The sequence below is a fragment of the Heterobasidion irregulare genome, assembly GCF_000320585.1.
Source record: "Heterobasidion irregulare TC 32-1 unplaced genomic scaffold scaffold_09, whole genome shotgun sequence".
Lineage (NCBI taxonomy): Eukaryota > Fungi > Basidiomycota > Agaricomycetes > Russulales > Bondarzewiaceae > Heterobasidion > Heterobasidion irregulare.
In genome coordinates this window covers 2071809-2098343 of record NW_009258205.1, presented here as the reverse complement: position 1 = coordinate 2098343, position 26535 = coordinate 2071809, and the positions used below count along the sequence as shown (strand labels likewise).

Here is a 26535-nt window from a genome sequence, read left to right as displayed (position 1 = left end):
TGACAAATATTGACTGACTTTGAACATCTCGCATTGTCTATCGTCACTGCTGCCACCATCAACAACAGCCACCTAACTCTGTTCTGTGGCTAAAGCGTCTTGTTCTCGGCTGGCATCAATAATGCTTGGTACAGTGGTCTCTTATTATCAAACCCCGTATGTCCACGCTTTCGCTTTGTGGCGGTGTAACAAGGCGGACCGCTAGCCTCAAGGCCTGCCGTAAGGAACAATGGATTCCGCATGCCCACCTCGTTTTTGTCTTCACTCCTATAAATATCGATATCTTAACCTTTAAAAGTATCTTCCATCGCTCTCGACGAGCTCCCTCCATACATTCCTCAAACCCTTCTTATACTGACATCCTTCTTACGCCTCCTTCTCTTCCACGTTCACCATGCATCCTCTCTCCATCGCCCCCGCACTCCTAGCTCTCGCTGCGTATCTTCCTCGCGCAGCTGCACACGGTTATCTCGCATCGATCACTATTGATGGCACCACATACAAGGGAAACGTCCCCGCCGGCAACACCGATCCCAGCCCGATCCGTCAGGTCGACACCAACAGCCCCGTCAAGGGCGCCGACAATCCTTTCCTCAACTGTGGTCAGAACGCTCAGCTCGCGAGCCAGGTCGCCAATGCCAACCCCGGAAGCAAGATCGACTTTCTGTGGAGCGACATCGGGTCCAACGTACGTAGTTTTCCCTGCTGAACATCCATTCATCGTCTGACCTTTCTTTTTCGGGTGGCAGTGGCCTCATAACACCGGGCCTGTGATGACTTACATGGCCAAGTGCGATGGGACGTGCGACAAGTACAACTCGACCGACGCCCAGTGGTTCAAGGTCGATGAGCTGGGGATGAAGCCCGACGGGTCGACATGGTACCAGCAGGACATCAGTGCGTCGCCTCCACTGTCAGCCCTCCATTCTTGTCTGATCATTCCATAGTGAACGGCCAGCCTGTGTCCGTCACCCTCTCCAATGATATCGCCCCTGGCCAGTACCTCATCCGGCACGAGATCATTGCGCTCCATCTTGCTGTCTCCCCCGGCGGTGCCGAATTCTACCCTTCTTGCACGCAAGTGAACATTGGCGGCTCGCAGACAGGACAACCGAACCAAACGGTGACGTTCCCTGGTGGGTACACCGACACCGAACCCGGAATCCTTGTTCCGGATGTAAGCGCGTCTAGCTCACTTGGTGATCGGACTCGACGCTGATATGGTTATCCCAGGTGTTCAATCCAGGACTCGTTTACTCCTTCCCTGGCCCGGCCATGTCGAATCTGGCTGCTATCGCTGACACTGCCACTGGACAAGGCCAAGCTCCATCGAGCGCTGCCGATAGTCCTGCGCCCGCGAGCACCAGCGCCAAAGGACAGCCCGCGTCGCCCACTTCAGCTGCTGCCACAGGTTACCCGACGTCGTCACCGTCAAACTCGTCGCCGTCGAAACAGTGCAATCTCAAGAAGCGTACCGCCGTGAACGCGACGAAGAGGGACGTCGCAAGCAGACCGAAGCACTTGAGCAGGATCATGCGGGATTTGATCCACCATCCGTGAACGAGGAACTGACGCGCTGGGTACGCTGGGACACGACACTGACATGATGGGCGACGTTATATTACGAGCGGACATGCCCTGGAGGCCCCGTGTAGCCTTATTATCGTATATTATTGGGTCAGGTGGATATGTATCTCTATAGGTCTGTCCGAGGTTATTATCGAATGTATTTGAAGCCGCTTGCTATGCATTTTTAGAGCCGAGTGCAGCGCTTGCAAGCGCTCAGGTGTGACGGTAAGCGCTAGCGTGTGACGGTGAGTGACGATGACGTATGCCTCGTGACGAAGACGGGCTATTAGGGGCTGGCCTGGTTTGGCGGGAGGAAAGGGGCGAGTTCGAAAGGAACGGACGGCCCATTGAACACATTTGGAGCATGCAGTCATCCACCCCGGCGATACCCACCGCCAGATCGGCAACTTGCACAGCCAACGCCTCGGCACTCCTCTCAATCCAAGTCGGCATCCAATCCTTTCTTAAACCCTCCAACCTCCCCGCCCTCGCCCTCCTCCTCTCTCCCATGTCATTCTCTCACATCATCTCTCCCGTCCCCTGTCTTCCCCGTCGTTCCCCCTCGCAGTCTTCCCTGCCCCAGGCGCCCCAGTTTCAGTCACATTTGGCCCTGGAGCAATGGACGCTCGATCTAAATTGCGACGGCATGCACACCTTCCAACCGCAGCAAAATCTGGGTTTCGACACCCACTCTACAGGTTTTCATCAGTTCTACTCGGCCCTCAACCATTTCCAACCGCATTCTCACACCGAAATACCTATCGCCATCCCTGACCCTTTGATTCATCATTCCCCACAACTCGCTCACGCCCCCTTACCGAATAATAGTGTCGTTGATGCCCCTGGCGTATCCGGATCGCTCGATCCTTCCACTGGTCTCTTCTCGCGCACTGCCGAACACTCCCGCATCCGTACAGCGCAAGCGTGTGAGAAGTGTCGCTCGCGCAAGGCGAAGGTCTGTCCCTTGATTACCCCTCTCGCTCACAGTCTCACTGCTGACAATGATTTTCTCAGTGCTCCGGCGAGCATCCCGTCTGTCGACGCTGCTTCAGCCGTGGCCTCGTCTGCGAGTACGCTCCAGAGCGGAGGATGCGCGGGCCGAACAAACCCAAAGTGCCTGGTGCGCTTCCCGCCTCGAACAAGCGTCCCTCTAGCAGTGGCTCCCCGAAATCACAAGATGCTGAACAACCCGCGAGAAAGCGCGCGATGACTCTTCCCTCCCGCTCTGCACCAGAGTGTAATCCCAAAGCGCCACAGCCTTCGAAGTCGCCGATGATCGATACCCCTATCGCTGAATTGCACCGAACTCCTATCGCCTGCGAGCAGCAGGATGATCCTCGCACCGAATATCTCCCTGAAATCCGTGATCCTGTATCTTTCAGCGGTGACCTGGACGGCGTCGCGCAGGTGGTGGACCATGGGTCTCGAGTGGGAATGCAGAGGCGTACCCGCCCTCCGCCGCTAGATCTGTCCATGTTCAATGCCTTCGGACAGACTTCCCTGCATCCACAGGCACCCATACAGCCTCTCAACTCTTATCACGTACTTGACGACCAGCAGTGGAGATTGGGTCGCAACCATGTTGGCTTCATGGGTGTGGATTCGACGAGCATATATCACAACGAGGTTATGCACAGGCAAAATTATCCGCCTCTGCACAACGGTAGGGCTCGCGCATTTTCTGAAGCGATGCACATGCCATTGCCTGTCTCGATGGAAACCCCCTTGCCGCCTTTCTCTAATGAAGGCGTGCCACTCGATATCCCATCAGCTAGCTCGTGAGATTTACTTCAGCCGTTATGCTCATCCAGATTCTGATTAATTTACATTGCAGCGAGTCCTTCCCCCCCTCCCCGATGTCAACTCATCCATCATCCGTCTACCAAACTTTGTTAGATCACACGAGATCGGGTTCGAGCGGCACCTCGAACAGATCGGATCCCTCACCTGTTACGCCGTCTGGTCTATTGGACGGCTTTCCAGTTTCAGTGCTTGCATACCCAGGCGAACACGAGATCATGCACTCTATGGACTTCCAGCCGACGACGACGCACAGCACTGAGACAAGCACTTTTGTGGATTTCGCTCACGCGGATAATGGGTTGGAGAGGTCGTTTGAAAAGTTTCTAGGTATCTCGGACATGGATTTTAAGGACGGGCGCGTCTTTGGCTCGTAGAGCCGTTTTACAGGATCCTGTCTGCGCTTTTCACCTATTTTTGCTTCGTCATATTATTATTCCTGCCTCGGCCATCCTTCTCTCTCTGGGTCCAGCTTGTCGTGCAATATTTGTCCCACACACGATGGACTTACTACTGCTCATATGGACATTACACTACTTGGATATACACGATTCGTCGTACATCTCACTCTATGAGTGCTCTAGATCATTTTCCTGCGCGTTGACAATCCGGTGAATTGCTGTCTGCGAGACTTTTACGTTGGAGTCAAGGCGAAAAATTCCCGGCCTAGGTACAATTTGAGCCCCTTAGTGTATTCGCAGAATGGTTGCGCTTATAAAAACATCTGAAAATCCACAAGCGCTCGGGCGGGTCATAGTGGCAATTCCGCCCACCGCATTGTCTAAGCATTGCTCATAAGAGGATACAGGCCAGGCACCTCCATTAGACCTGTATAAGCCGTGTGTCACCGTGATGGGCCACGATTTATCACGCGCAAGCCAGGCGCACGGAGCGCGTCCCACTCTATTACTCCACACACCGTCGAGGAAGATCTAGGACGATTAGCTGAGACCTCCCAGGAACTGCGACTCACACAGCCAGCAAAACCTGCGAGATTTAACAGACTATCGGCCGAAGCGAACCTCGGAGTGTTTCGTTTGTCAGACATGCTGAATAGAATACGGGGTGTATGGGAAAGTGGCAGTTGGGTATTCGGCAAGGAGTGTGCGATAAATAATGTGCGAGTCAATTAGTGGCAAGTGTCGAGGCCCGAGTAGGTCCGAGTCGCTCAATGGAGCTGAAACTTGAGGGAATGTAGGATACAAATATGGAGCACAGCGTAGCGGTTTTCACGGACAACATACCAAACTTGGAAAGCAGAATTGATAAGTAAAGCAGCACACCGAACAAACGGAAAGCGTCAATGGCGGCCATAAAATCGTCCTTAGACATCCCTCACTGCGCAGCCTTGATGAGGTCAGCCGCCTTCTCCGCGACGCCGTACAGTGTGCTTGAGAGATGCGCGCTCACTTGCAGCGGCAGTACCGATGCATCGACGACTCGCAAGTTGGCAGTGTCGTAAACGATGAGGTGGGCATCCACCACGCCTCCGAGGTCACGCCGCATCATGCTTGCTGTGCCGATTGGGTGTGAAACGGCGGCGAAGCCAGCTTGGGTGTCCAGGATCCACTTCTTCCATGCGTCGTCTGAGCCACCGATCGCGTCGTTTGGGACGACAGAGTAGCCAGGGTGTGTCTCGCCGGTGGATAGAGAACTGTAGATAGGGATAATCGGTAAGCATCAAGACCGTAGAGCATGGACATCGCGATACCACGCACCTGGTCGGTGAGCTGCTGAGAATTTTGCGCGACAGACGTGCTCCAGCGATTTGGACATCGAGGTCCCAAGGGACGCCAAAGTAGTTGACATTGACCGCTGGCTTCGTGAAGGGGTTCGCGTTCTGGTCCCAATTTTAGCCAGTGTTCACATATGGATTTGACAAAGAAAGATGCTCACCGTGATGGAGACAGTCCCCCTGCTGAAGGGAAGCAGCTGCCACATGTCGATGCCCAAATCACTACAGCACATATCAGTTTCGGTACATTGCAAACAGCTGACAGAAGCTTACTCAGGGTATCCGGTATCATAGAACAGCTCGACGACGGGGGCTATTGGCAACATCCAGGGTTGGCCTCGTCGTTTCGTGCCAGAACAGAACGACAAACGCACCATTGTGATTGATAATTTGGTCGGCCTGTACCTTGTAAATGGTTTCCAACGCCTCTGCAGAAAGAGCGGAAGATGCCTGAGATACCGCCCATTCATTTAAAGAGTTCGTGATATTCTGCGCAACAGCGGCCGCGGAGGATCCGAAAACTTGGTTGAGGTTCGGGTATGCAATCACACCCGACGGCCCGTTTCCACCTTTATCGAACCCATTCCCGTGCGCACCAAGAGAGTTCATTGTCTGACAGGTCCGATGAGATATTGCGCAAAGCGATGACTGCTCGTAAACATACCTGCTCCTGGAGGTTACGTCCAACGGTCTTGAGATCGATAAGCGTATTGACCCCAATCTTACTGAGCAGAGCAGAGTCACCGATGCCAGACAATTGCAACAAGGCTGGAGTCTGGATAGCACCCGCAGCAATAATCACTTCCCGTCGAGCATAGGCAGTGTAACGAGCACCGTCTGATGAGCCGTATTCGACACCGGTTGCCCTGTGCGGGGCAGTGCTACCGTCGGCAAATAGGATCTTCGTAACCTATGAAAGCGTGTCAACGAGGGCAAGTAATGGCAAGCGAAAATGAATGAACCTGGTTGTTGACCAAGGTCAGCCAATTTTTCCGCTGGTCTTCTACGGGTGAAAGATATGCAGTTGCAGCAGACGATCGATGGTCTCCATCGTGCCAGTTGAGGGACTATATCATACAGATTCTCAGACGTGGTATGCTTACAATTCGGTGTGATTATGCAACGTACCACTGGGGTGAATGATACGCAATTCGAATCACCACCATTAATATCAGGTAAAAGCTTTATACCCGTCACAGCTTGGACAGTCTTCGCGAAATTCGGTTGCTCAGGGCCGCCATACATGAGGTCAGGGTAGGTGACCTGGACGGGGCCATTACTTCCGTGATACGAATCGACGTCATTAGCGCCCTTAGCACGCTGCTGGTCGTTGGGAGCGGAGAACGCTTCGGCCTAAAGGATGTGATGAGCTGGATACTAGACTCGGACCGATCTTCGTGACCGACCTTCTTCATGTAACCCCACAAGTTGTCCCAGTTCCAGCCAACGCTGGACTCGGAGCTCTCAAGTAGAGTGGACCAGGCGTCGTACTGAGAACTCATACCTCTCGTCCAGTGTCCTCCGTTGATGGAGGAACTTCCACCAAGAGTCTTGCCGCTATACTGAAGGTAAGGCACGTCCACGTACATTGGCTAGAGAACAAACGCACCCTCTCATGGTTTTACCTTGGTCGGTACTCCAAGCCCAGTCAAGTTCAGTTCCGAAGGCTTGTGAGTACGCGTAGATGTCGTAAACCCGGGAATCATCTCGGTTGTCATCGCCCGCTTCCACAAGTAGGACCTTTATCTCTGAGTTCTCTGCTAGGCGTGCGGCGACCGTGGTTCCAGTAAGGCCGGCTCCCACGACAATATAATCGTAGGTGTGTCCCGCTGCAGCAGAAGGATCCGAGACTACACCGTGCGCGCGCTTCTGTAGAGGTTGACTTGGGACGGCCAAAGCCAGATGTATAAGGGAAAGGAGAGGAAGTAAAGACCGCATTGGTCGTCAGTCTAGAAAGAGGGAAAGGGAAAGAAAAAGAGACGGTTGCTGGAGACCGATCTACTACCATCTTTTATACCGTTGCGCTCTTTAATGGCCTCTGGGGTACAGAGCGGTCGCTGCATGTGTGGACCGGAAACAAGTCAGACGCATTACATAACGGAAACAGCCGGTCTACGATCCCCGCGATTGGTCCTGTCCATCATTGAAAAAAAAAAGATCAAACTGCCAAGACACTGATCGCCACGCGCTGGTAAGTCACTAGCACTGCACTAGAATTCTAGGACACAAAAAGCACAAACAAACACCAGACTGTATTGTAATATCGGACGATGCATGGGTGTTTGGGCATTGCGAGACCATCTACAAAGGACCTCTGAACGATCCTATTCTATCGAGCCTCATAACGTTATGCCAGGCAATCACGACTGTCGAATACGAGCAAGACGACAGCCCAAACGGTCCTTTGAAGACGGGGAATCATGATATTGTACGTTGACAGAGGAACAAAACATGCATAAGTGGCTTCTCATCGACTCGCGGATCTAAATGCACTCACGGCGGTGATCAGAGCTCAACAGCACGACTGCTTCGCCACATAACGAATGGAGCGATGAAACCGGCTGATGGCACGCTGGTAGCTAGAACGCAGGGGATCAGATACTTAATCATCTGCAGAGGGGAGAAGGTCCAAAGAAAGAATGAGGCGGTCGTCCACACCACATCCCATCCAATGGAGGACTGAGCGGGATGAGAATGTAAGGTTTCCCACAGGGCGGACACAGCACCGGACACATGTCGAGCTTCAACCGGCAAGGAGGCAAAAGCAGTCGAAACTGTACGAATACGTGGAAGAATGGAAGCCAGTGCAATCAAGCCATATAGAGTCCGTGCTCGCATCCGAAGCACGGCCGAGGATAGCAAGGCATCTGGAGAGGCGAGTGGAATAACTAAAAGCACATGCATCGTGAGGAGATTGGAGAGGAAGTATCCCTGTTCGATTGACGTGGGAACGAGGTAAACAGTGGAAAGGGAAAGCAGAATGCTGCTCCAAAGAATCATAGGGACAGTGTTTCGCCGCCGAGTAAGTTTCTCTTCTGGCTTTGGGTCAGGATATAAGGCCAGCGCTATATAAAACAAGTTCGCTGCGACGGAAATGGCGACGACCTGCCCTAGCATCATATAAGCCCAGATATGTTTTATTTTGCGTCTGCGGCCTGAAACAATGAGATGAGCTGTATGCATTTACTGGATGATAGCAACCACGAACCTTCCGACAATAAAAAGACAGTCCAGAAACCCACAGTATAGAGGCATAACTGTTCGCTCCACCACCAATTCCGGGGAGTTGAACATACGACAGCCCACGCTTCCTCGAACAAGCCTGTATTTGCTAGCCAATTTCCTACTCTCTCCAGCATCGGTTGCGTTGCTTCCGCGGAGTGCAGCCGCTCATAATTGGAAAAGCTCCACTAGATAGCAGAGCGTCACGAACGATGCCTCTGATGATGATTGGTTAAGCTTACTCCCATGAACGCAAACATGTCTATGATCCGTTCGAAACCGATTAAAACGTGAAGCTGTTGACAAAATTGAGACTCACAGTACCAAGTGTGAGCGAAAGAGCTCAGCGTCAGCACAGTAAAGGTATAGGCACGGTAATTGGGGCCATTGCGGGGGACATTGAGAGGTAAAAAAGAAGCGCAAATAATATATAACAGTACAAATATCAGCAAGAAGTAGGATGCGAGCACAAGCAGGCCGATGGTCTGCTGTGGATCCATAGGATGTTCGAACAGTATCGAGGTTGCAGAGTCGCGCGATTCCGCTTTGCGTCCGAACCTGTCCGATCCGCGGAAGACGGTTACATCACTCCTAGTGTCACATGAAGACCTGTGTTGTGACCGCTCGTGACGGGTCGCGTTTAGTCTTACCTTTGACATGAACAGGACACATAGATGTCCGCCCCCGGCAACGACATAAACGACTCACCTGTTGGACTCGACCGCCGTCTTAGAGGTCTCGAGCAGCAGGTACCGCCTTTTCATAGCTTCCGATATCGTTCAGTGGCTCACGTACGACAGGTTGCGAACCTTCGTAACGCAAAGCGCGAATCAGAGCGCAAGTGTTTTGAAGCTACACAGCGGGGACAGCGGCTTGCGTCGGAACTTGGTTTTGGGAACATTGAAGAGGCAGAAGAAAATATATCAATATACCCTCAGCTCTACAACCGCGCCACTATCGAATATAACTCGACACGAGTGGCTCTGCTGGAACAGCAGCTCAATAGACTGCAGGAGCTTCGGAAAGGCGACTTTAACAAGAACCAGGAGTTATCTCGCGCCGTCGCTTCACTTCGTCAAGAGAACGAAGAGCTTAGAACACAGCCAGTAAATCCCGCAGGTGAGCGAGAACGAAACATATGTAGTCACTAAACAACAATCGAGAGGATTCGAAATTCTATCCAGATCGACGCGTAAATCATGCGGATCTGCGCGAGTTTTTTCAGGCAGTCAGGTATGCGCGCATATATATCGTTTTGTGTTTTGAAACGAAATTGTTCATAACTCCCATAGCCATGCCTCCGTGCCGACGAGTGTTGAGAGCTCTTCAATTGCCGAACGGCTTGTGGATACCCAGGAAGAGCTCTCCGAACTTCAGAAACGCTACGACAGTCTGTTGGAGGTGAAAGAGCGTGCCACCAAAGAACTCATGAATTCCATCAAGAAATACGATAGGTTGAGGAAATGGGCTCATAAACAAAAAGCTCACAAGAAGTTGAAGGACCGCATGAGAAAGTCCGCCGACCCGCCTTTTAGTACACCACAGTCCCGCTTCCCTTCACCTTCCGATCTTAATAATGCGCCGGCGCCGTTTGATTCACCGACTAATCCGCGTCTGGCTCCAGTTGCATCTCTAGACGCTCCCAGTCAGGCCTCGCAGAACTCTCTGCCATTGTCACGTAATATCTTGAACGAGCAACGGTACAATCGAATACCACTCGGATATGACTCTCAATATTGACTTCACTTTGACTAGGCTTTCAACGCCCAGGGAATCCCCTTTGAGGAAGGCGGCCCAGTCTCAGCCATCTTCGCTGAAGAGGAAGTACGACGGCGGTGACTCAGAAGACCTATCCCAGACAGAAGATGACTCGCAAGGCACGATACCCTGTCATCTGCGTAACTTCAGTTGCTAAATTCCCTATAGCCCCTTCTATTTACGTCCCGACTACTCCACGCACGCCCCGTATTGCCAAGGCGCTCCCGCGCGTCGGTGAAGCCCGACCTCGTGGTGTCGGTTCAACAGCGCAGAATAATGACCCTCCGCATCCCGTGAACGACGAGCGTTTTCCCCCAACGCCGCACAGTACTGCCTTGAAACGATGGAAACAGATCGATCGATCGTCGATCGAGAAGGATGCTGCCCAGGACGTTACCAGTAGCAATGCGGAGCGGTTAGCTTTCCGTCTCGCGAGCATCTACCCCCGTGCACTAACTCGCTATCTCTCTGCAGGCCGTTGAAAACTATCAACGCGCAGTATGAGATCAATCCAGACGTCAACGAGAAGCTAGATTATCAATTCGACGAAGTCGTCAGAGGTCGTCAAGCACGGCAGAGGCTCCATGGCACCGACTGTGACTGCTGCCGCGATGTACGTATCCGTGCTCTGAGATACGTAGCGCGTCCAATTGATGTCAAAGTAGTACTATGAAGCGGTCGGACCGCTTCCCCCGCGCCTCTCCGCGCCCATGTGGCGGTCCCCGTCCCCGTCCCCTGCCCGGCCTGCCGAACGTCAGGACGCTATCGACAGCCACAAGCAGGAGATATCGCGGCATCGGCAGCAGTGGCAGCGCGGCAATACGCCGCCTGACTTTTGGGTCATCGGGTTCCCGGATACACAGGCAGCATCAAGAATCAACGCGCAGGCTGAGCAGATGCACAAGGAGAAGGTGGAGATGGTGGAACGAGAGACAAGGTGAGCGATCCAATGATATGGCATCGGTGCTGCTCTTCATGTACATCGTCTTTAATAGGAAGGAAGGAGGGATGTACAGGAAGCGTGGTCAACTCTGAGTATGCCGGTTCTGTATCATAATTGTATACCAAATTAGGATTGTAAAATAGTTTCTTGTGTGCGTTCAATGTTACGTGTCATTAGATGGGCCGTCAAAAAATCAAGCTGCATGAAGGGCACGAAGGCCTGCGGCGATTGCAAACGTGACCTGGTCGCTCATCAACCCCCCAAAAGTAGTCGCCAGTCCAACTGCAGCTCCTTGCATCCCCGACGCCTCCTGAGCAACTCCTGGCACGACCGGCTCGGGCACCACCACAGACAGCCCCACCAAGCCCAAATCGAGCCCCAGGCCCGGCACCTCCCCTAACCCCGCGTCCTCTCCGAGAACGACCTCCCCCGGCCACGCGCCGCCATCGCCATCGCCATCGTCCTCGTCCGGCCCCGGCAACGACAGCTCGCTGCTGGTCGGCGACGCCAGAGGAGAGTCAGAGAACGGATCCGGCATCGGCGCCATGAGCGAGCGCCATTTCCAGCGCGCGCGCAGCGGCTCGGCGCTCCCGATGTACAGTGTCCCCGTTTTCTTCGTTGTCCGGCGCCGCGCCTTGACGACGTTCCCGTGCTCGTCCACCTCGCGAACGCGGACCTTCCCCCACGCCTTGCGCGGCTTCCCAACGAATACGTGTGTCGTGGTCGCCTTCTTGCTGCTCGAGGGTGCCGGAGGCGCGGGCGCGGGTGACTCGGCGATGCGCAGGACAACTTCCTCTTGATCGGAGCCGACGAACGCCGCGCCGACCTTCTCCCCCGTCAGCCCGTAGACCGTGCCGAAATACGTCCCGCTCGGGTACGCAGCGATTGAGAGCCTCTCGGCGGGCACCACCGAGGGCGCGGTGTCAGTCGTGGGCCCCACAGCCGCGCTCGTGTGGCCAGCAGGCGCTGGGACGTAGGAGATGGACCCGCCGCCGTCACGATCGCGACCCCACCTTTTCCATCCGCCGTCGCGCTCCCTGAGGTAAGCTTCCCCCCGCCGGAGGGAGCACACGGAACAGTTGCAGATGTCCAGGCAGTACGGGCAGCTCGCGAACCACTTGCTCGCGTCAAACACGACGTCGGGGTACCTGCAAACGACGGCGGGTTGTAGTAGTGACAGGAAGGGGGCCCACGCCACCCACGCACCTTTTCTGGACGCAGCGGCAGCAGAACAGCTTCTTGCACTGCTCGCCGCTCAGCATGCCGTTCGTGCACCCCATCTTGGCGAGGTGTGTCGTGTTGCGGCAGTGGTGGCAGAAGCTGGAGTCTTGCGCGTATGTCACGGCCGTAGCACGGGGCCCCCGCTTCGACGACTGTCCTTCGATGCGGGTTTCTCTGCCCTTGCCCTTGTCGGTCTTCGCGCCTTCCGTTGTACGGACACGCTTCTGCGCTGCAGGCCCAGGCTCGAACTCGCTTTTGTCAGAGTCGGAGTCAGACTCCTCGTCCTGACGGGCGGGAGAAGAAGAGGGGTATTGGAGCCTCAGCTCGGACGGGTCGGGCGAGGGCTGCTCGCTACGCTCCGACGGCTCCGCGCTCTTGATCCTCGCACGCGCGCGGGGCTGTGCGTACAGCGCCAAGGGCACGTCGTCCGACGCCTCTGATGAGGACCGCAGCGATCCCGGAGAGCCCGGAGAGCGTAGCGCGCTGGGCGTCGGAGGCGCGGGAGCGGGAGAGTGGTGCGACGGCTCTGCGGGTGCTCCGCCGAGCAGCGACGGGTCGATGGTGTTGATTCCAGCGTACTGCGCGTTGAGCGGCCAGAGATCGTCCATCGCGACGTCTCCGGCGCCGCCACCGAACGCGTGCGCGGGGTACAGCGGCAGACCGAGTGTGGGCAACGCGTCGGAGAGGAGCAGAGGGGACCCAGATGTGTACGCATGGGCGGTGGCGGTGGGTACGACGGGCTCTTCCGCATCTGGACAGGGCGCGTGCCATGTGCCCGCGGCGGGCACAGCGTCATCAAAGCCCGCGGTGTGCGGCTGCGCGTGCTCGGCGGGGTCGATGGCCCCGATTCCGGTGTATGGCGCGTCGAGCGACCAGTGGTCGGCCATCGTGACGTCTCCGGCGTCGTCGAACGCGTGCGTGGGGTGGTGCGACAGGTCGAGCGGGGGCAGCGCTTCTGAGAGGGGCGGGTGCGGCGCGGATGTGTACGTGTCGGCGGCGGCGGCGGCGGCAAGTGCTGGTACGGGTGCGATGAACTCCTCCGCGTCTGGACAGGGCGCGTGCTCGCTGCCCGTGGTGGGAACAGCATCGCCAGAGCCCGTGGGGCGCGCCTGCGCGCGCTCGATGGACCCCGCGACGCTAGATGCGCGTGGCAACGCCGTCGTGGGTCGCTCGGGCGGCATGGCCGCGCGGATGTGGCGCGTCGCGACCATGAGAGCAGCGACGGGGTGCGCGTACGGCGCGTCGAGGTCGAAGATGTCGACCAGGGTTGCGTCTTCTGCGGGCGTGGCGCACGGGGGCGGCGGCGGCGGCGCGGTCGAGGCGGACGCAGCGTGGCCTTGCGCCGATTGTGCATGCGATCGACGCGGCTTGGGCTTGGGCTGGGGACAGGGAGCGGCGCGCGAGTCTTCCGTGCGGATCTTCTTGGGGCTGCCGTGCGCGTCGCCGTCGTGCAGATCCGTGCGCGCACGTTTTCGTCTACCGGCTTTCGAGGGCGCCGCATGGAAAGACTCGTGCGCGTGCGCGGGGATTGCGTCGGGCATCGGGTGGTAGTCGGCGGCGGACGTGCCTGATGGGAACGGCGGGACCGCGACGTAGGCGAGGACTTGGCGCGCGGGACGGCGGCGGCGGCGGCGGGAGCGGCGAAGGGGAGCGGCGACGGCGACGGGAGCGTGCGTGGATGCCGGGGACGTGTCGAGCGAGGCGAGCGGAGTGAGCGGGGATGCGAACGGCGGGGGCGATATCTGATCGGGGAGGAGAGGCAGGTGCGGAGGGTGAGAGATGGGGGCGGAGCGGGGCGCAGGACGGGACAGAGGGAGGCGTACGCGCTCGGAGAGGCTTGCGGCGAGCATCGCCGCGGCCTCGTCGTCGGGGGTGCTGTTTAGCGGAGGTCGCGCGACGGGGCTTGAAGGTTGGTGGGCGGCGTGGGAAAGCGCTTGCGACGGGTCGCGTTGGGGAGGGTCGGCGAGGGCCCGTGCCAGCGCATTCTGGGGGCCAGCTGGGTTATCCGACGGACGCGCAGGACCGTCTGGGCCTCTGAAAGGGCTCCACGGGAGATCGGGAGCCGGGAGAGAGGTAGAGGCGTCGTGCGTGGAGAGGGTATTGAGGTAGGACGGGGCGTGCGCGTGGTTGGGCGTGTCGGGGTCGGGATCGGTCAAGTCAATGATGGGAGCGGCGAGCATGCGCGGGTCGTGCTCCCAGGGGGCAGGTTCTGGCGGAGGCAGACGTGAGACAAGAGATTGAGCTGTGGAAGAGGAAGAAGCGGTTGGCTAGGAAAGCGCATGAGCGTGAGCAAATGAAGTGGGGGGACATGACACGGACCTGGGATGAGGGGAGACGAGGATGGGCATGAACAGGTTTCGGGGTGGGCCGACTGAGATACGATGGCGCGTACTTGCGGGGCAGAGGAGACGCTCGGGGCTGGAGGGACGATGAGCTGCGAGCATCGGTGAACTGGGACCGGGCGGCGGGCACCTGGGGCACGTCGCCGGTGCTCTGTGGCGGATAGCGATAGTACGGGCTGCGGTCCGTGCGCGCGTCTGGAGGATCAGAAAGCGCGCCGTCCCAGTTTGCGAGCTCTGAGTATTCTGGCATGTATTATGGCGCGGCGCGGTTGTGCGGCGACGCGCGGGGACGCGACTGGACGGCTGGCTTATGTGAGGAACGCGCTGATGTGACTCGGTCACGGACAAGGGGGTTATCTCCGGAGACGGCCGAGACTCCGCCGGGATAAGTGTGTGGATATAACCCTTGACCCGCGTTCACGCTCACGCTCACGCTCCACGCCCTCGCTGCAATCGCTGCTCTCCCAGAATGTCCTCCACCGTGCCCATCTCCCAGAACGACCTCACCGCACCCACCCCCCAGAACACTCCCCTCACACATGCTCCCATCACCGCAGGCCTCTCCCGCCCCACCGTCCCCGACATCTCGGAAGACAACGAGCCCGCAGAGGACGCCAGCCCCGCCCACCACGCAATGCTCGGCCTCGTCCACGGCAAGATCGCGGGCCTCCTCGGCAAGAGCTCCGGCTACATCGAGAGCCTCCCAGACAACGTAAAACTCTCCGTCGAGGCCCTCAAGGGCGTCCAGGTCAAGCAGAACGAGCTCCAAAATCAGTACAAGCGCGAGTGCTTCGAGCTCGAGAAAAAAGTCTGTTCCCGTTTTTTTCCCTTCATATCGCCTCCCCCATGCCACCCCACTCATCACACTCCCTCTCTACAGTACCTCGACCTTCAAAAACCTCTCTACGACCGTCGCCACGCCCTCATCTCCGGCACCGCACAGCCGACGCCCGAAGAGCTCGAGGCCGGCGCTGCCCAGTCCCTCAAGGACGATCCCGACCACAAGCCACTCGACTCCTCCTCAGCCGCCGCAGCCGCTGCAATCCCAGAGTTCTGGCTCACCGCCCTCCGCAACCACGTCGGCCTCGCAGAGCTCATCACAGAGCGCGACGCCGCCGCCCTCAAGCACCTCACCGACATCCGCATCGAGTACCTCCCCCCCACAGAGCCCAAGCCTGGCTTCAAGCTCCTCTTCTCCTTTGGTCCCAACGACTACTTTGAGAATTCCCTCCTAGAAAAAACTTACGTCTACCAGGAGGAGGTCGGCTACTCGGGCGACTTTGTCTACGATCGCGCCATCGGCACAGAGATCAAGTGGAAGGAGGACCAGGACCTCACGAAGGAGTTCGAGATCAAGAAGCAGCGCAACAAGAGTCCGTTTTTCCCCCTCTTTTCCTCTTGTCGTCCCTCGGCTAACCTTATTTTTGCGTGCTGCCAGACACGAATCGCACCCGCCTGGTCCGCAAGGCCCGCCCAACCGAGTCCTTCTTCAACTTTTTCTCTCCACCCGTGCCACCCAACGAGGATGCCATCGACAACGGCGACATCGAGGAAGAGGAGCTCGACGAACTGGAGGAAAAACTCGAGATGGATTATCAGATCGGCGAAGACATCAAAGAAAAGGTTCGTCCGTCCTTCCATTCCCCATTCACCGTCCCCAGATCCTCAGCCACGTCCTCATCGCCATAGATCATCCCCCGCGCGATCGATTACTTCACTGGCAAGGCGCTCGAGTACGACATGCTCGATGAAGACGATGATGACGACTATGAGGATCTCGACGATGATGAGGATGACGAGGATCGGTTTGAGGACGATGTGCGTCTCGCTGTTTCCTTATCGCCTCGTCTCGTACTCAGTGTTTTCCACAGGACTCGGACAGCGAGGAGGAGTTGCCGGCAAGACGCCGTGGCGGACCCAAGGGCCGCGGCGGCGCCCCCGCTTCCGCTGCGAGCGTGAACCCGGAGGAGTGCAAGCAGCAGTGATGCTGCGTTCTCCCCGACCTAAAAGACTGTCCTTCGTTCATCCTGAAAAGACAAACATCCATATGCCCCCCCTTACCCCTCTCCCACTCGTCTGTCCGTGCTTCCGTCCGAATCCTTCATTCATAGGTTACGCCCCTCCTTCCTCTTCTTCGGTTTGCGTGTGGTGGTTGCTAATTCCTCCTGACCCGGCTGCTTGTCCCCCCTTCCATTTGTTTTTTTGTCGTCTACAATCTGTTCTTTACATACATCCTTCCAACCATGGCACACATCTGCCTGCTTCGTGAACTCTACGTGTTAATCAAGTGCGATCGCCAGATCATTCATCTGCAGTCGCCTCGCCTCGAGGGCCCGACGGTACCCCACGTAGTACATTTCGACGCCGCGGCGCGCTGTAACATCGATCCCCAACCGCAAACTGTAGCCTACTTATCGTACAATCGATCCCGATCCGCTGATTCGCCTTCCCCATACGCCCGTGTTCCGCGTCTCATGACGCCTCAGCCTCGTGCTTCCCCGCGCTTCCCTTCAGACGCGCTCGAAGACGTACAGGTACGCCAGCGCCTTGAGCTCCCGCACGCTCTCCGCGTCGGCCGCGACGACCTTCTCGTCGTTGAACAGCACCCACCGGTCGTCCCCGTCCGCGCTGCGCACGCGCACGTGCGCGACGTAGTGCCCGGAGTGCACCGACGGGCCCTTGTGCGACACGAACGCCTTGAGGACGTAGCGCGCCGGGAGCGCGCGCGTGCCACCAGGCCCAGCCGCCGTGGACGCGGGCGAGGTGGCGTTGGCGGGTGCAGCGGCGGGTGCGGCGTCTTCGCCCGTGTCCTCGGGGTGCGAGAAGAGCCACTCGACGGCGCGCTCAGGGTCCGCGTTCTGCGACGCGACAGGATCAGCGAGGATCAGCGCACGGCAGGAAGCGCAAGCCTACCGTCTCGCGCAGGGCCTTGCGCGCTTGGGCGGGCGTGAAGCCCATGTCAACGAGCATGCTGATCTGCTCCGCGCTCGGCTCGGGTCCGGCGCTGACGCTTGCGCCTGCGCCTCCCGCATTGCCGATCACGATCGGCGCGTCGATGTCTGCGTAGCGTAAGGACGTGCGATGGGTCAGGGATTCCGCGCGTGCAAGGGGGTGTATCTAAGCGCGCGAGAGAGAGGGCGGGTGCACGCACCGGGATCGTCCATGTGCGCGAAGAGCCACTCCATGGCGGTGTCGGCGTCGGTGTTGCCGGTCGCGAGCAGCGCTTTGTGGCAGCGGAGGGTCGGAAAGCCCATTGCCTCGAGCTGGGACAGCGCGGCCTCGTTGAAGGCGGGCAGCCCGGGCGCCTCTGCGGCTCGAGTGGGTCACGCGTGCCCGGGGCAGGGTCATGGAGGAGCAAGCACGTACCTAACTTGTCCTCGGGGAGCGCGCTCTCGTCGGGCTGCAAACCCTGGCCGAGGAATTGGTCGAGCTGGAGGATATCGTCGGAGGGGAGCACGAGGGGGATGTCTGGAACGATCGGAAGATTAGGAAGAGCGGGAGACGCATCGTGGATGCCTTTACCAAGTTTGGTCGGCACCCAATTCACAAGCTGGAACTTCTTGGCGTGCAGGACCAGTGTCTGCGGGAACGTGGAGAACCTCGACTGCCTGGGACAAACGTGAGCGAGACTCTTGCGCTGAAGAACGCGTGCCGACTGACTTGGTCGCGACGACCTGCTTTTGGCATCGGGGACACTTGTACTCCAAGGCCTCTGGGCCGGTCACAGCATCTAGGCATTCGCCGATAAGGACCTCCTCGTACTGTGCTCTTCCGTCTGCATCCTTGCCCTTCTCTCTCGGCGGCACAGGGATGCTCAGCACGTCCTGGCTGTCGACCCTGTACCGCACGCCCCGGCACTCGGTGCACTGCAACCGCTGCTCCATGCCGAACGAGAAAATCTCGGTCGGCTCGGCGGACGCAGACGGGCGGGCCCTCTGCGTGTGGCGCCGCAGCGTCGTGAGCAGATGCGAGAAGAACTCCTCCGAGTCCTGCTGCCTCATCGTCGCGAACTCCTCGTGGCCCTTGCCGATGAGCGCCTTGAACAGCGCGGGGCGCAGGCCTTCTTGGAATACAGGCGTCGGGGACTCAGCGTCGGAGGCTTTGGCTCCCGCGGGCAGCGGGGCCTGGGAAGAGAACGTGCGAGGGTGCGAGTAGCGGCCCGAGAGCAGCCCGTCGGCGATTTTGTGCATCTGGCAATCGAGGCAAGCGGCGGGCAGAGGCTCCGAGCAGGTATCCCAATGTTTCGGTGCCGTGGTGAAATAACGGTCTTGGAAAGGAGATAGCGAAAATAAAGTTTGAAGGACGGACGCCATGTAGCAGCTGTAGCTTGGTCAGAAGGTGATCACACTCCGCAGGCAAATCAGAACACAAAACCTGTTGCCCAAGTTTGCCAGACCCGTGAGCCCTGGACCAAATACGGGCTCGAGCGCCTTCCCAGACTCGTCGGTCAGCGAAAAGTCAAACTTCAGGTTATGTTCGATTTGCTGGAATGCGGTTGAGAAAATGCGACGCTCGAGGGATTAGTATAATCTCACAAGTTCGGTCATGGATTTTTCTGTCTTCGTTTGCGCCTGGATGTTGATCCCAAAGTTGGAAAGGTGATGCACAAGCGCGGGGTCCAGTTTTGAGTCGTTACACGCGTAGCAGTATATATCTATCGCGATCTGTAATCAGCATGCGAAGCCTTGTGCGCGAGGGATGAAAAGGTATCACCAGCTTCACCCTCGGGAGTGATGGTTCCCAGCTTCACGCTAACAGGATGTCTGGTTTCCTCATAGTGGCTGAGGCCATGTCCGTTACCGCCAAAGCCGCCGAATTGCTGCCGACCGCATCCCAGTGAGCCGCAGGTGAGGCAAAGCCAAAGGTTCTCGTTCAAGGTACACTTCGCGCAATGTGCGAGACCTAAGAAAGCATCGGTCATGTCTACCTCCGCGTGTGGGTTGGGACGTACCGGAGGCAGGGATTGGGCCCGTGACCAGCTGTTCAAGGGTAAGCGTATGCTCGCAAGGGAGAATCTCTTCCTCCCAAGCTTTGACTTCGGATTGGCGGGCGGATGACATTGATTTCATCACTCCGTCAATGACAGACTTTGCGAGTGCACCGACGTCGGGATGAACTGGAGCGCCGTTCTGAGGATCGGTCCTCCAATTCTTCAGGGTGGTTATATGCTCGTATCTGTCTTCTTCACGATCTTCGACGATGGCAAGCTTGGTTATTTTCGTCGGTGGTTCTTGACCATCTTCCTGGAAGCTCAGCACATTAGCAAAGTCGTGGAACCGCCATCGAGCATCGAGACTGACACGCTGGACAGACGGCTTGCGCTTGCGCTTGACGTTTAAGGTATACAGATGGCCAGTCTTTTGGGCGTGCGTTCTCGCGTGGTGTCTTTCCGCACTCAGACATCCCCCGTTGAAGCAAATCAAACAGACATCGATGCCCAGTGGACTGTCCTATTACGCAAGATGTGTAAGACGCCGCACAGAACAAGAGTGCGACGCTGGAAAGAACCTGATTGTCAAAACATTGAGTGCACTCTTCGCGGTGAACTGCCTGAGAGAGCTTCGGGTGTTGGAGACGCGAAATCTCCGCAAGTTGCTCGTTCGTGGAGGTCATCGCTGGTGTAAAGATTCGACAGGCCAGTCACGAAGGAGTCGCAGCCACTCCGATCTGACGCGTGCCCATCTGCATGTCACGTGCCTCATAAATTTGTGGAGGACACTTCTGATTGGTCTTTTGTCCTCTCCCGCTTTCCACCCAAACAACTCCAGGCAATGGCTGTCGAAAATTCCCTACCCAACGGCAGTGCACAGGCACCCATAGAAGTATCCTCTTTGCCCACAGTCATCGGCATCAATTTTGGCAATTCATATGCCTCCATCGCCGTAATCACAAATGTACGCACCAGTACTCCCTTTCAGTCTTTGGACGCTGTCTCAACAGATATAATCATCCAGGAAGGTCAATCCGAGTGTATCGCTAACGAAGACGGAGAGCGTCAGATAGCATGCGTCATATCATTCCATGGCGAGGAAATGGTGAGTACATGCTTTCTTCGCTTTTCACTCCGATCTCACCGTCTTTCGTTAGTATGTCGGAAACCAAGCAAAGCAACAGCTTGTTAAGAATTCCGAAAACACGATCACTGGCTTCCGGAACCTTTTGGGAAAAAAGTTTGTCGGATCTTTCTGGATCTGTCAATGGCCATTGACCTTCTACATTCAGATTTTCGGAGCTGCCCCAGATTCAGCCCACGGTTTCCGCGACGGTCATTCAACACCCCGATCTTCCGGATGAACCTGCCTACAGAGTCAAGGTACTCCAGGCTTCCCCTTCGCCCCTTGCCTCTGCGGTGAATACCAAGATGAATACCCCCGCCGCGTCGCAGACCGCAACGCCTCGCTCCGAGCCGATTCCCACAGAGCGACTCCTCACTCCCTTTGACGCGACATCGATCTTCTTTAAATCCCTTCTGCAGTCTGCTGAGGATTTCTTAGGGAAAAAGGTTGACGGTGCCGTCATCTCAATCCCTGGTTGGTTCGGCGAGACCCAGCAGAACGCACTGCGCAAGGCTGCAGAGGCTTCGGGAATCAAAGTCTTGCAGTTGTTGGAAGACGCTGGCGCCGCCGCCGTGACTGCATCATCCGCGCCTTCAGCAGAGAGTGCGTTCCCCGACCGAACTCAACTCATTGTTGACCTCGGCGCCTCGTCTCTCTCCCTTACTGTTCTTGCCGTTCGACAAGGCCTCTTCCATTCGCTTGCCAGCTCTTATGACCACACGATTGGTGGAGACCGCATCGACGACAAGCTTGTCAAATATCTTGCCAAGGAGTTCACCAAAAAAACAAAGACGCCGTTGACGGTCTCCCCAGCCACGGACAAGGCCGATATCCGAGCTGAAGCGCGCCTGCGTCTTGCTCTTGAGCACACCAAGCGCACCATCGCTGCCTCACCTGGAGCCGCCACCTGCTCTGTCGAATCACTCAAAGACGGGCTCGATTTTAATGGCAACATCAACAGGCTGCGCTTCGACATGGAAGCGCGCTCTATCTATAATGCCGTACACACAAAAGCGCAGGATCTTCTTTTGAGCGTTGGCCTTGACTTCTTGAACGTCGACGAGGTCGTATACGTTGGCGGTTCCGCCTGCCTCCCTGGCCTTGACGAGACGCTTGCGCAGAGCTATCCGGATACGACAGTGTCCCCCTTCACCTCTGGGACTGTCACTGGCGGCGGTATCGGCGATCCGATGACCATGCTTGCACGCGGTTGTGCCTTGCAAGCGAGGTTGTTGTCCCTTGTTGGTCATTCCGGTGAAGACGAAGAGGTGCGGGCGTCCTTCGACCACACCAGCAAGTGGTCCAACGTCAGTGTCACGTCGCGGACTATCGGCATCTTGTTCCCCGAGGAGGGTGCGCCGGCCCTTGGCGGCCAATGGATTGGCCTCATCTCCCGGGAGACGGCCGTCCCCGCGCGGAGAACGTTCGCGTTTGACGTCGATTTGGGCGAAGTGGCTGGGGAGAAAAAGATTGGTTTCGAGGTGTGGGAAGTCAAGGAGGGCATCAAAACCGAAACAATCAAACCCTCGAAGGAGGATGGTGAACCGGAAGAGGATGATGAAGAGGAGGAGGAGGAGATCGAAATAAAGGAGAAGACGATCGAGAAGGATGTCTTTTTGTCTTCGCTGAGCTTTGAGGCCAAACAGGCACAACAAAGCCAAAGTCGATGGAAAACAAGAGTGGAAGTCCAGGCCTTGGTGAGTGCGGACGGCGGTGTGGAGGTCTCCGTTTGGGAGGTAGGCAAGCAAGGCAGGGGAGAAAAGGCTTCTGTCTCTTCTCCATAGTCGTAGTGCTGTTTTAATTCGTCGACCATGCGTGATCTTTCACTTTAGGCTGTGGACAATATGCTGCCACTGTTAGACGGAGGTGGGATGAGTGGCATCAAGCGTAGCTCGTCCGGTTTTTCTTTATAAGATGTCAGGCCGCTCATCCTCGCGATTCATAAAATGTCGCCAAAAAACGCTCGTTGTGGGAGACGAACCCACGGCCCCTCAGGCTTTCAGGATGGGACCATCCCTCATAAGAGATTTGCGCTCTAACAGACTGAGCTAACCAAGCTGGATTCGCAGTCATTGCTGCCAAATTCGGTATATCAAAGCACTCTCTTCTAACTGCTTGCCAACACTGCCAACATGTCTACCTTTCTGACTTACAAACATGATGCTGTCAGAACAACATGTAGTGCGGCCAGGCTGTTAGGTTTCTGCTCGACCGATGCAAGACTCCAGTTGAGTTCTTGGATACTTGACTTCCAGACATACGAACGGCATTCCCTGCGGCCACCACGGAATGTATCATAACCTATCATAACGCTCCTCCCCGCTAGTAAGTGCCTCCACATCGTGTTGTTAAGTCTTCATCGCGGCCGCCTGTCATTCATTTTTGAGAATCTCAGAACGCAGCGGCATGCCAGGACTGCACACATACTTCTGTTGATATTTCGAAGCTATTGGATCCACAGCTACGACAAAGGCCTTTAATTGCACACCTTCATACATAATACCTCTGGTCATCTCTAGTCATCAGCTTGGGATGGAGGTGTTGTCCGAGAATGTGGCTCCCTCTTCACATCGCGGAGACTCAATCCCGAAGGGGTCCAACAACTAGACCAACAAGCACCCATTCCAGCAACTTCCGAACATGCACCACTCGTCCTTTCGCTCCACAGGGGTGAAGTAGCTGATGCTCGCGATGGATCTTGGATACTTCTGCGGCGCTGGTCATTGGAGTGCCGCAGGGTGATAGTACCATACCTCCAAGTACGTCTGCTGTCACGTCGCGCCGTCGCTTCATCATGTCGTTGATCAAACCATCATATAGAGGTCGCAGCGGCGCGACCTTCCTTGGAATGACAGAGCGTCTCACATTTTTATTTCATGTCCTTTTTACGATATCGTTCCCGCTGCTGTGACCAGTAGTACGCGCGCTCAAGGCTCAGGGCATCCAATGGTGCTGCTTCGCAACAAGGTCCAATAGGAGCCAGGTTCAGCGATGTACTGCAATTTGTATTGGACAATATATATATATCTTTACTGCCCACCTGTCAGTGTGAGTAAATTCTCCTCCACACACCTCAGCCGACCGAAATGGTCTTTTTCCTTTCTCTCACGACAACTTTGATTATCATCTCACGGTTGGCTCACACATTCGCTCTGAACGAATGGACAGTTCCTTGCCTTCATGGTCAGTGTGCATACGATTTTGCGGAAGATGGGCCCTTCTTGGGATCTCTACAGCTTGTGAGTCGTATCTGTGACCTCCAATGAAGGAAAAAGGTTGACGGTTATGCGGGCAACAAGATAGGCGCTCCAGATTCTATTTCCGATTTGACTGCAGCTGGAGGATGGATGATCATCGAATGCCAATCGAATGCCATGGCACAGGACATACGTCTCGTCTGCACCGACGATGGCGAAACGCCAGGCTGCGATCACCTTCTTTCAAATGGCGCTGAAGGCAAGATTGTCCGGCTTCCCGATCATGTCGATAACCCTCTCTCTTGCCACTTGGGATGGCATGCTGATTCGTATCTATGTTAGTGTGGTCGGGTACCCTTCGCCAGGGTGGCGAAGTCGTGGATTTCATCAGACCAGTCTCTTCCACCCTCGCTGATAGATCGGCACCGAGGCTATATAAAGCGGCCCTTGGTCCGCGCCCTCTCCTTGGATACAGACCTTTCTCGCATCGATACAGAGAAGTATGCATTTTTGACGCATTCTTGAACAGTACGTGCTCATTTTAGCTTTGGCTTAGGCATGGAGATATATCCTTCTCAGTACAAGGGAAGGCCTTATCTGAGGGGGGGAATCAAGCTCGTTCCCCACTAGTCGCTGAGAAGAGATTGTTCGAAGGCCGGTCAAGCGCATTTCGGCGAGCTGTCGCTCCGTCAATCGGGCCACGTGCGATCTCACCCATTCGAAAGTACGCACAACTACACACTGATACTTTCCCGTTTCAGGATTCAGCGACGAAAATACCATCAGCTTCCCCATTGATGTCGAGCAGTCCCTTAATCTAATCGACTCTTCCATCAATTGTCCCGCAGGTGCCGCCTCACTCGTCGTCGATGTCGGCGCTGAGGCGCATATGCGTGCCGAGATAAGTTTTGACGTGACTGGCTCGTTGTCTCCGTTCAACATCACGCAGTTTGTGTTGTCCGCAGGTGCGCCCAGCTGATCTGGCTCGACTTATCCCAAGGTAAGACTTTGCATGCAGACATGAACGCCACGATAAACGGGTCTATTCATGTTCAAGCCGATATTGAAGGCAACTTTGACACCGGACGCGTCCCGATTTTCCAGCTCTCCCCATTGCTGGAAGCCAATATCACCATCCCAGGGTCAGAAAAACACAAACTCCAGGAGTTCGATGAATGCTCATCTCTGATTTGATTAGGATACTGACCATAGGGACTTCATTTGAAGTCCTGGGTGAATTCTCGGCGGACTTTGCGTCCGCGCTCGACCTAGAGGTCGGCCTCGCGTATACGGCGCAAAATGTGCACATGGTGTTCCCTCCAGACCACGGAGCCAGTACTGGGGCGTTCGGGCCGTCTGACAGCAGTACGTTTTTTTGTTCTTGAGGGTAGTCGGCGCTCACGTCTGGTCATGTACTTCTACAAGGTCTGTCAATTTCTGCTAGTTCAACCTTAGATACCAACGCCGACATGACGGCCCATATCATTCCTAGGGTAAGCACGACCTTTTGGTCCATGTTCACATCGGCAAACAATGCACGCCCATAGCTCGAGTTTGATATCGTTGCCAATGTCAAAAACACATCGGCGTCGATTTTCCTCGACTTTGACGCGTTCGCGACACTCGACCTGCAGGGAGACGTTCCACAGACGACGAGCACGATGGGCTGCGACGACACCGGTACATCAACCGCGCTGCCCGTTCAAGGCTGCGTGGACATCAGCACGGGGTTTGACGTCAACGCGGGCGCAGACGCGAACTTCTTCGGCCTGTTCGATGCGGGGACGCAATTGACCCTGTTCAACAAGACGTTTGACCTCTTCAGCGTGAGTTTCGTCCGGCATGGCGTGCAAACGACGAGCACCGATCTGACGCGTCTCTCAGCGCTGCTTCAATGCGCCCTCAAGCTCGAGCTCGCGCAAGCGCGCGCTGGATGGGAGCACGCTGGACAGGCGAGATCTGGCCTGCTTGGCACCGTATCTGCTCGAGACGACGTCGCTCGTCAAGGACGTCGTCGTCAGAGCGTCGGAGTATGCTCTCTATCCTTTTCATTTTATTTATCGCTCACGCCCCGTGCGCTCTGTAGCCAGACAGCGCGGCTTGCGCTGCCCCCGAGGCCCACTGCGCCGTTTGACGCGCGTGATGGGCTCACGTGGTGCTCGAATAGTAACTCATCGAACAGCAGCTCTTCATCACAGACATCGGGCGCTGTCGCTGCTGCAGGGGGGATGACGCTTGGGGGCGCCAGGGCCGGTCTTTTGCCGGGAGTATCGATAGCTGTAATGCTAGTGTCGGTAATAGTGATTTGATTCCATAGACTTCTCCGAAGTTGTGCTATATGTTCTCGTTGTAGGATCGCTATTTTCATGCAGAGCATCCACTGGAAGAAGTTGGGGTCGAAGCCACTAAAATTACGCGGTTTGCTGAAAAGGGTCCGTAACTGCATCCAAGTGTCTCCGCTACTGTCTGTGGCTGTTCTCACACAGGAGAGTGTCGTTTTGTGTGCAAGAGTCAAGCACTGATGTTCGACGTCGAGGCTTCTAGGGTTCGCGAAGGTCCGCTGTTGCACGCTTCGTACGCGATTATTACTGAGTACTCAAGCACCGTTTGCGTCTGTGGGTGAAAATACCGAAGCGGGGAGGCAATGGTCCCAGGTCGATAAAAATCTGACTCACCTGATGAAAAGAGAGCG

General features: G+C 56.3%; 12 protein-coding genes across 12 annotated transcripts; 7 read left to right on the top strand and 5 right to left on the bottom strand.

The window, feature by feature from the left end:
* Window positions 1–55: 55 nt before the first annotated feature.
* GH61J (glycoside hydrolase family 61 protein 10) lies at window positions 56–1749 on the top strand. The gene is made up of 4 exons (XM_009551400.1): window positions 56–688; window positions 750–897; window positions 948–1177; window positions 1234–1749. Exons 1-4 carry the CDS (start codon window positions 395–397, stop codon window positions 1558–1560), a joined length of 999 nt encoding a protein of 332 aa, XP_009549695.1. The 5' UTR covers window positions 56–394; the 3' UTR covers window positions 1561–1749.
* Window positions 1750–1831: 82 nt separating this feature from the next.
* HETIRDRAFT_109062 (uncharacterized protein) lies at window positions 1832–3746 on the top strand (the record flags this gene model as incomplete). Its single annotated transcript, XM_009552145.1, has 3 exons — window positions 1832–2524; window positions 2584–3347; window positions 3404–3746. The coding sequence occupies 3 exons, from the start codon at window positions 1832–1834 to the stop codon at window positions 3744–3746; spliced, it is 1800 nt and encodes a 599-aa protein (XP_009550440.1).
* Window positions 3747–4430: 684 nt separating this feature from the next.
* gor8 (GMC oxidoreductase 8) lies at window positions 4431–7240 on the bottom strand. Its single transcript, XM_009551399.1, has 10 exons — window positions 6714–7240; window positions 6511–6661; window positions 6233–6457; window positions 6067–6171; window positions 5769–6014; window positions 5479–5716; window positions 5378–5417; window positions 5266–5326; window positions 5088–5209; window positions 4431–5023 (listed from the first exon to the last, which is right to left on the bottom strand). The coding sequence occupies exons 1-10, from the start codon at window positions 7040–7042 to the stop codon at window positions 4705–4707; spliced, it is 1836 nt and encodes a 611-aa protein (XP_009549694.1). The 5' UTR covers window positions 7043–7240; the 3' UTR covers window positions 4431–4704.
* HETIRDRAFT_421185 (uncharacterized protein) lies at window positions 4495–4701 on the bottom strand (the record flags this gene model as incomplete). Its single annotated transcript, XM_009552144.1, has 1 exon — window positions 4495–4701. One exon carries the CDS (start codon window positions 4699–4701, stop codon window positions 4495–4497), a length of 207 nt encoding a protein of 68 aa, XP_009550439.1.
* A 369-nt stretch (window positions 7241–7609) lies between the features above and the next one.
* Window positions 7610–8826, bottom strand: HETIRDRAFT_421183 (uncharacterized protein; the record flags this gene model as incomplete). The annotated part of the gene is made up of 4 exons (XM_009552143.1): window positions 7610–8259; window positions 8313–8514; window positions 8569–8588; window positions 8646–8826. The coding sequence occupies 4 exons, from the start codon at window positions 8824–8826 to the stop codon at window positions 7610–7612; spliced, it is 1053 nt and encodes a 350-aa protein (XP_009550438.1).
* Window positions 8827–8964: 138 nt separating this feature from the next.
* HETIRDRAFT_436099 (uncharacterized protein) lies at window positions 8965–9952 on the top strand (the record flags this gene model as incomplete). Its single annotated transcript, XM_009552142.1, has 4 exons — window positions 8965–9075; window positions 9127–9445; window positions 9511–9559; window positions 9619–9952. Coding segments are annotated over exons 1-4 (777 nt in total), but the record flags the coding sequence as incomplete, so codon positions are not given.
* Window positions 9953–10568: 616 nt separating this feature from the next.
* HETIRDRAFT_324863 (uncharacterized protein) lies at window positions 10569–11119 on the top strand (the record flags this gene model as incomplete). The annotated part of the gene is made up of 3 exons (XM_009552141.1): window positions 10569–10697; window positions 10750–11021; window positions 11080–11119. Coding segments are annotated over 3 exons (441 nt in total), but the record flags the coding sequence as incomplete, so codon positions are not given.
* Window positions 11120–11220: 101 nt separating this feature from the next.
* HETIRDRAFT_454403 (uncharacterized protein) lies at window positions 11221–14840 on the bottom strand (the record flags this gene model as incomplete). Its single annotated transcript, XM_009552140.1, has 3 exons — window positions 11221–12175; window positions 12234–14515; window positions 14568–14840. 3 exons carry the CDS (start codon window positions 14838–14840, stop codon window positions 11221–11223), a joined length of 3510 nt encoding a protein of 1169 aa, XP_009550435.1.
* A 204-nt stretch (window positions 14841–15044) lies between these two features.
* On the top strand, window positions 15045–17042 carry HETIRDRAFT_479626 (uncharacterized protein). The gene is made up of 5 exons (XM_009552139.1): window positions 15045–15398; window positions 15471–15963; window positions 16029–16213; window positions 16280–16408; window positions 16462–17042. Exons 1-5 carry the CDS (start codon window positions 15060–15062, stop codon window positions 16573–16575), a joined length of 1260 nt encoding a protein of 419 aa, XP_009550434.1. The 5' UTR covers window positions 15045–15059; the 3' UTR covers window positions 16576–17042.
* On the bottom strand, window positions 15914–20203 carry HETIRDRAFT_68430 (cysteine protease; the record flags this gene model as incomplete). Its single annotated transcript, XM_009551398.1, has 15 exons — window positions 15914–15963; window positions 16029–16213; window positions 16280–16408; window positions 16462–17448; window positions 17504–17649; window positions 17742–17897; window positions 17957–18058; window positions 18113–18198; window positions 18251–18910; window positions 18965–19074; window positions 19126–19244; window positions 19304–19492; window positions 19542–19833; window positions 19891–20040; window positions 20099–20203. 12 exons carry the CDS (start codon window positions 20201–20203, stop codon window positions 17101–17103), a joined length of 2463 nt encoding a protein of 820 aa, XP_009549693.1. The 3' UTR covers window positions 15914–15963; window positions 16029–16213; window positions 16280–16408; window positions 16462–17100.
* Window positions 20204–20347: 144 nt separating this feature from the next.
* HETIRDRAFT_388522 (uncharacterized protein) lies at window positions 20348–22508 on the top strand. Its single transcript, XM_009552138.1, has 4 exons — window positions 20348–20484; window positions 20545–20625; window positions 20678–20760; window positions 20813–22508. The coding sequence occupies exons 1-4, from the start codon at window positions 20362–20364 to the stop codon at window positions 22428–22430; spliced, it is 1905 nt and encodes a 634-aa protein (XP_009550433.1). The 5' UTR covers window positions 20348–20361; the 3' UTR covers window positions 22431–22508.
* Window positions 22509–23732: 1224 nt separating this feature from the next.
* Window positions 23733–26152, top strand: HETIRDRAFT_325270 (uncharacterized protein; the record flags this gene model as incomplete). Its single annotated transcript, XM_009552137.1, has 11 exons — window positions 23733–23885; window positions 23946–24128; window positions 24186–24343; window positions 24400–24545; window positions 24605–24808; window positions 24862–24985; window positions 25042–25208; window positions 25299–25336; window positions 25391–25669; window positions 25728–25873; window positions 25930–26152. 11 exons carry the CDS (start codon window positions 23733–23735, stop codon window positions 26150–26152), a joined length of 1821 nt encoding a protein of 606 aa, XP_009550432.1.
* Between the last annotated feature and the right edge of the window lie 383 nt (window positions 26153–26535).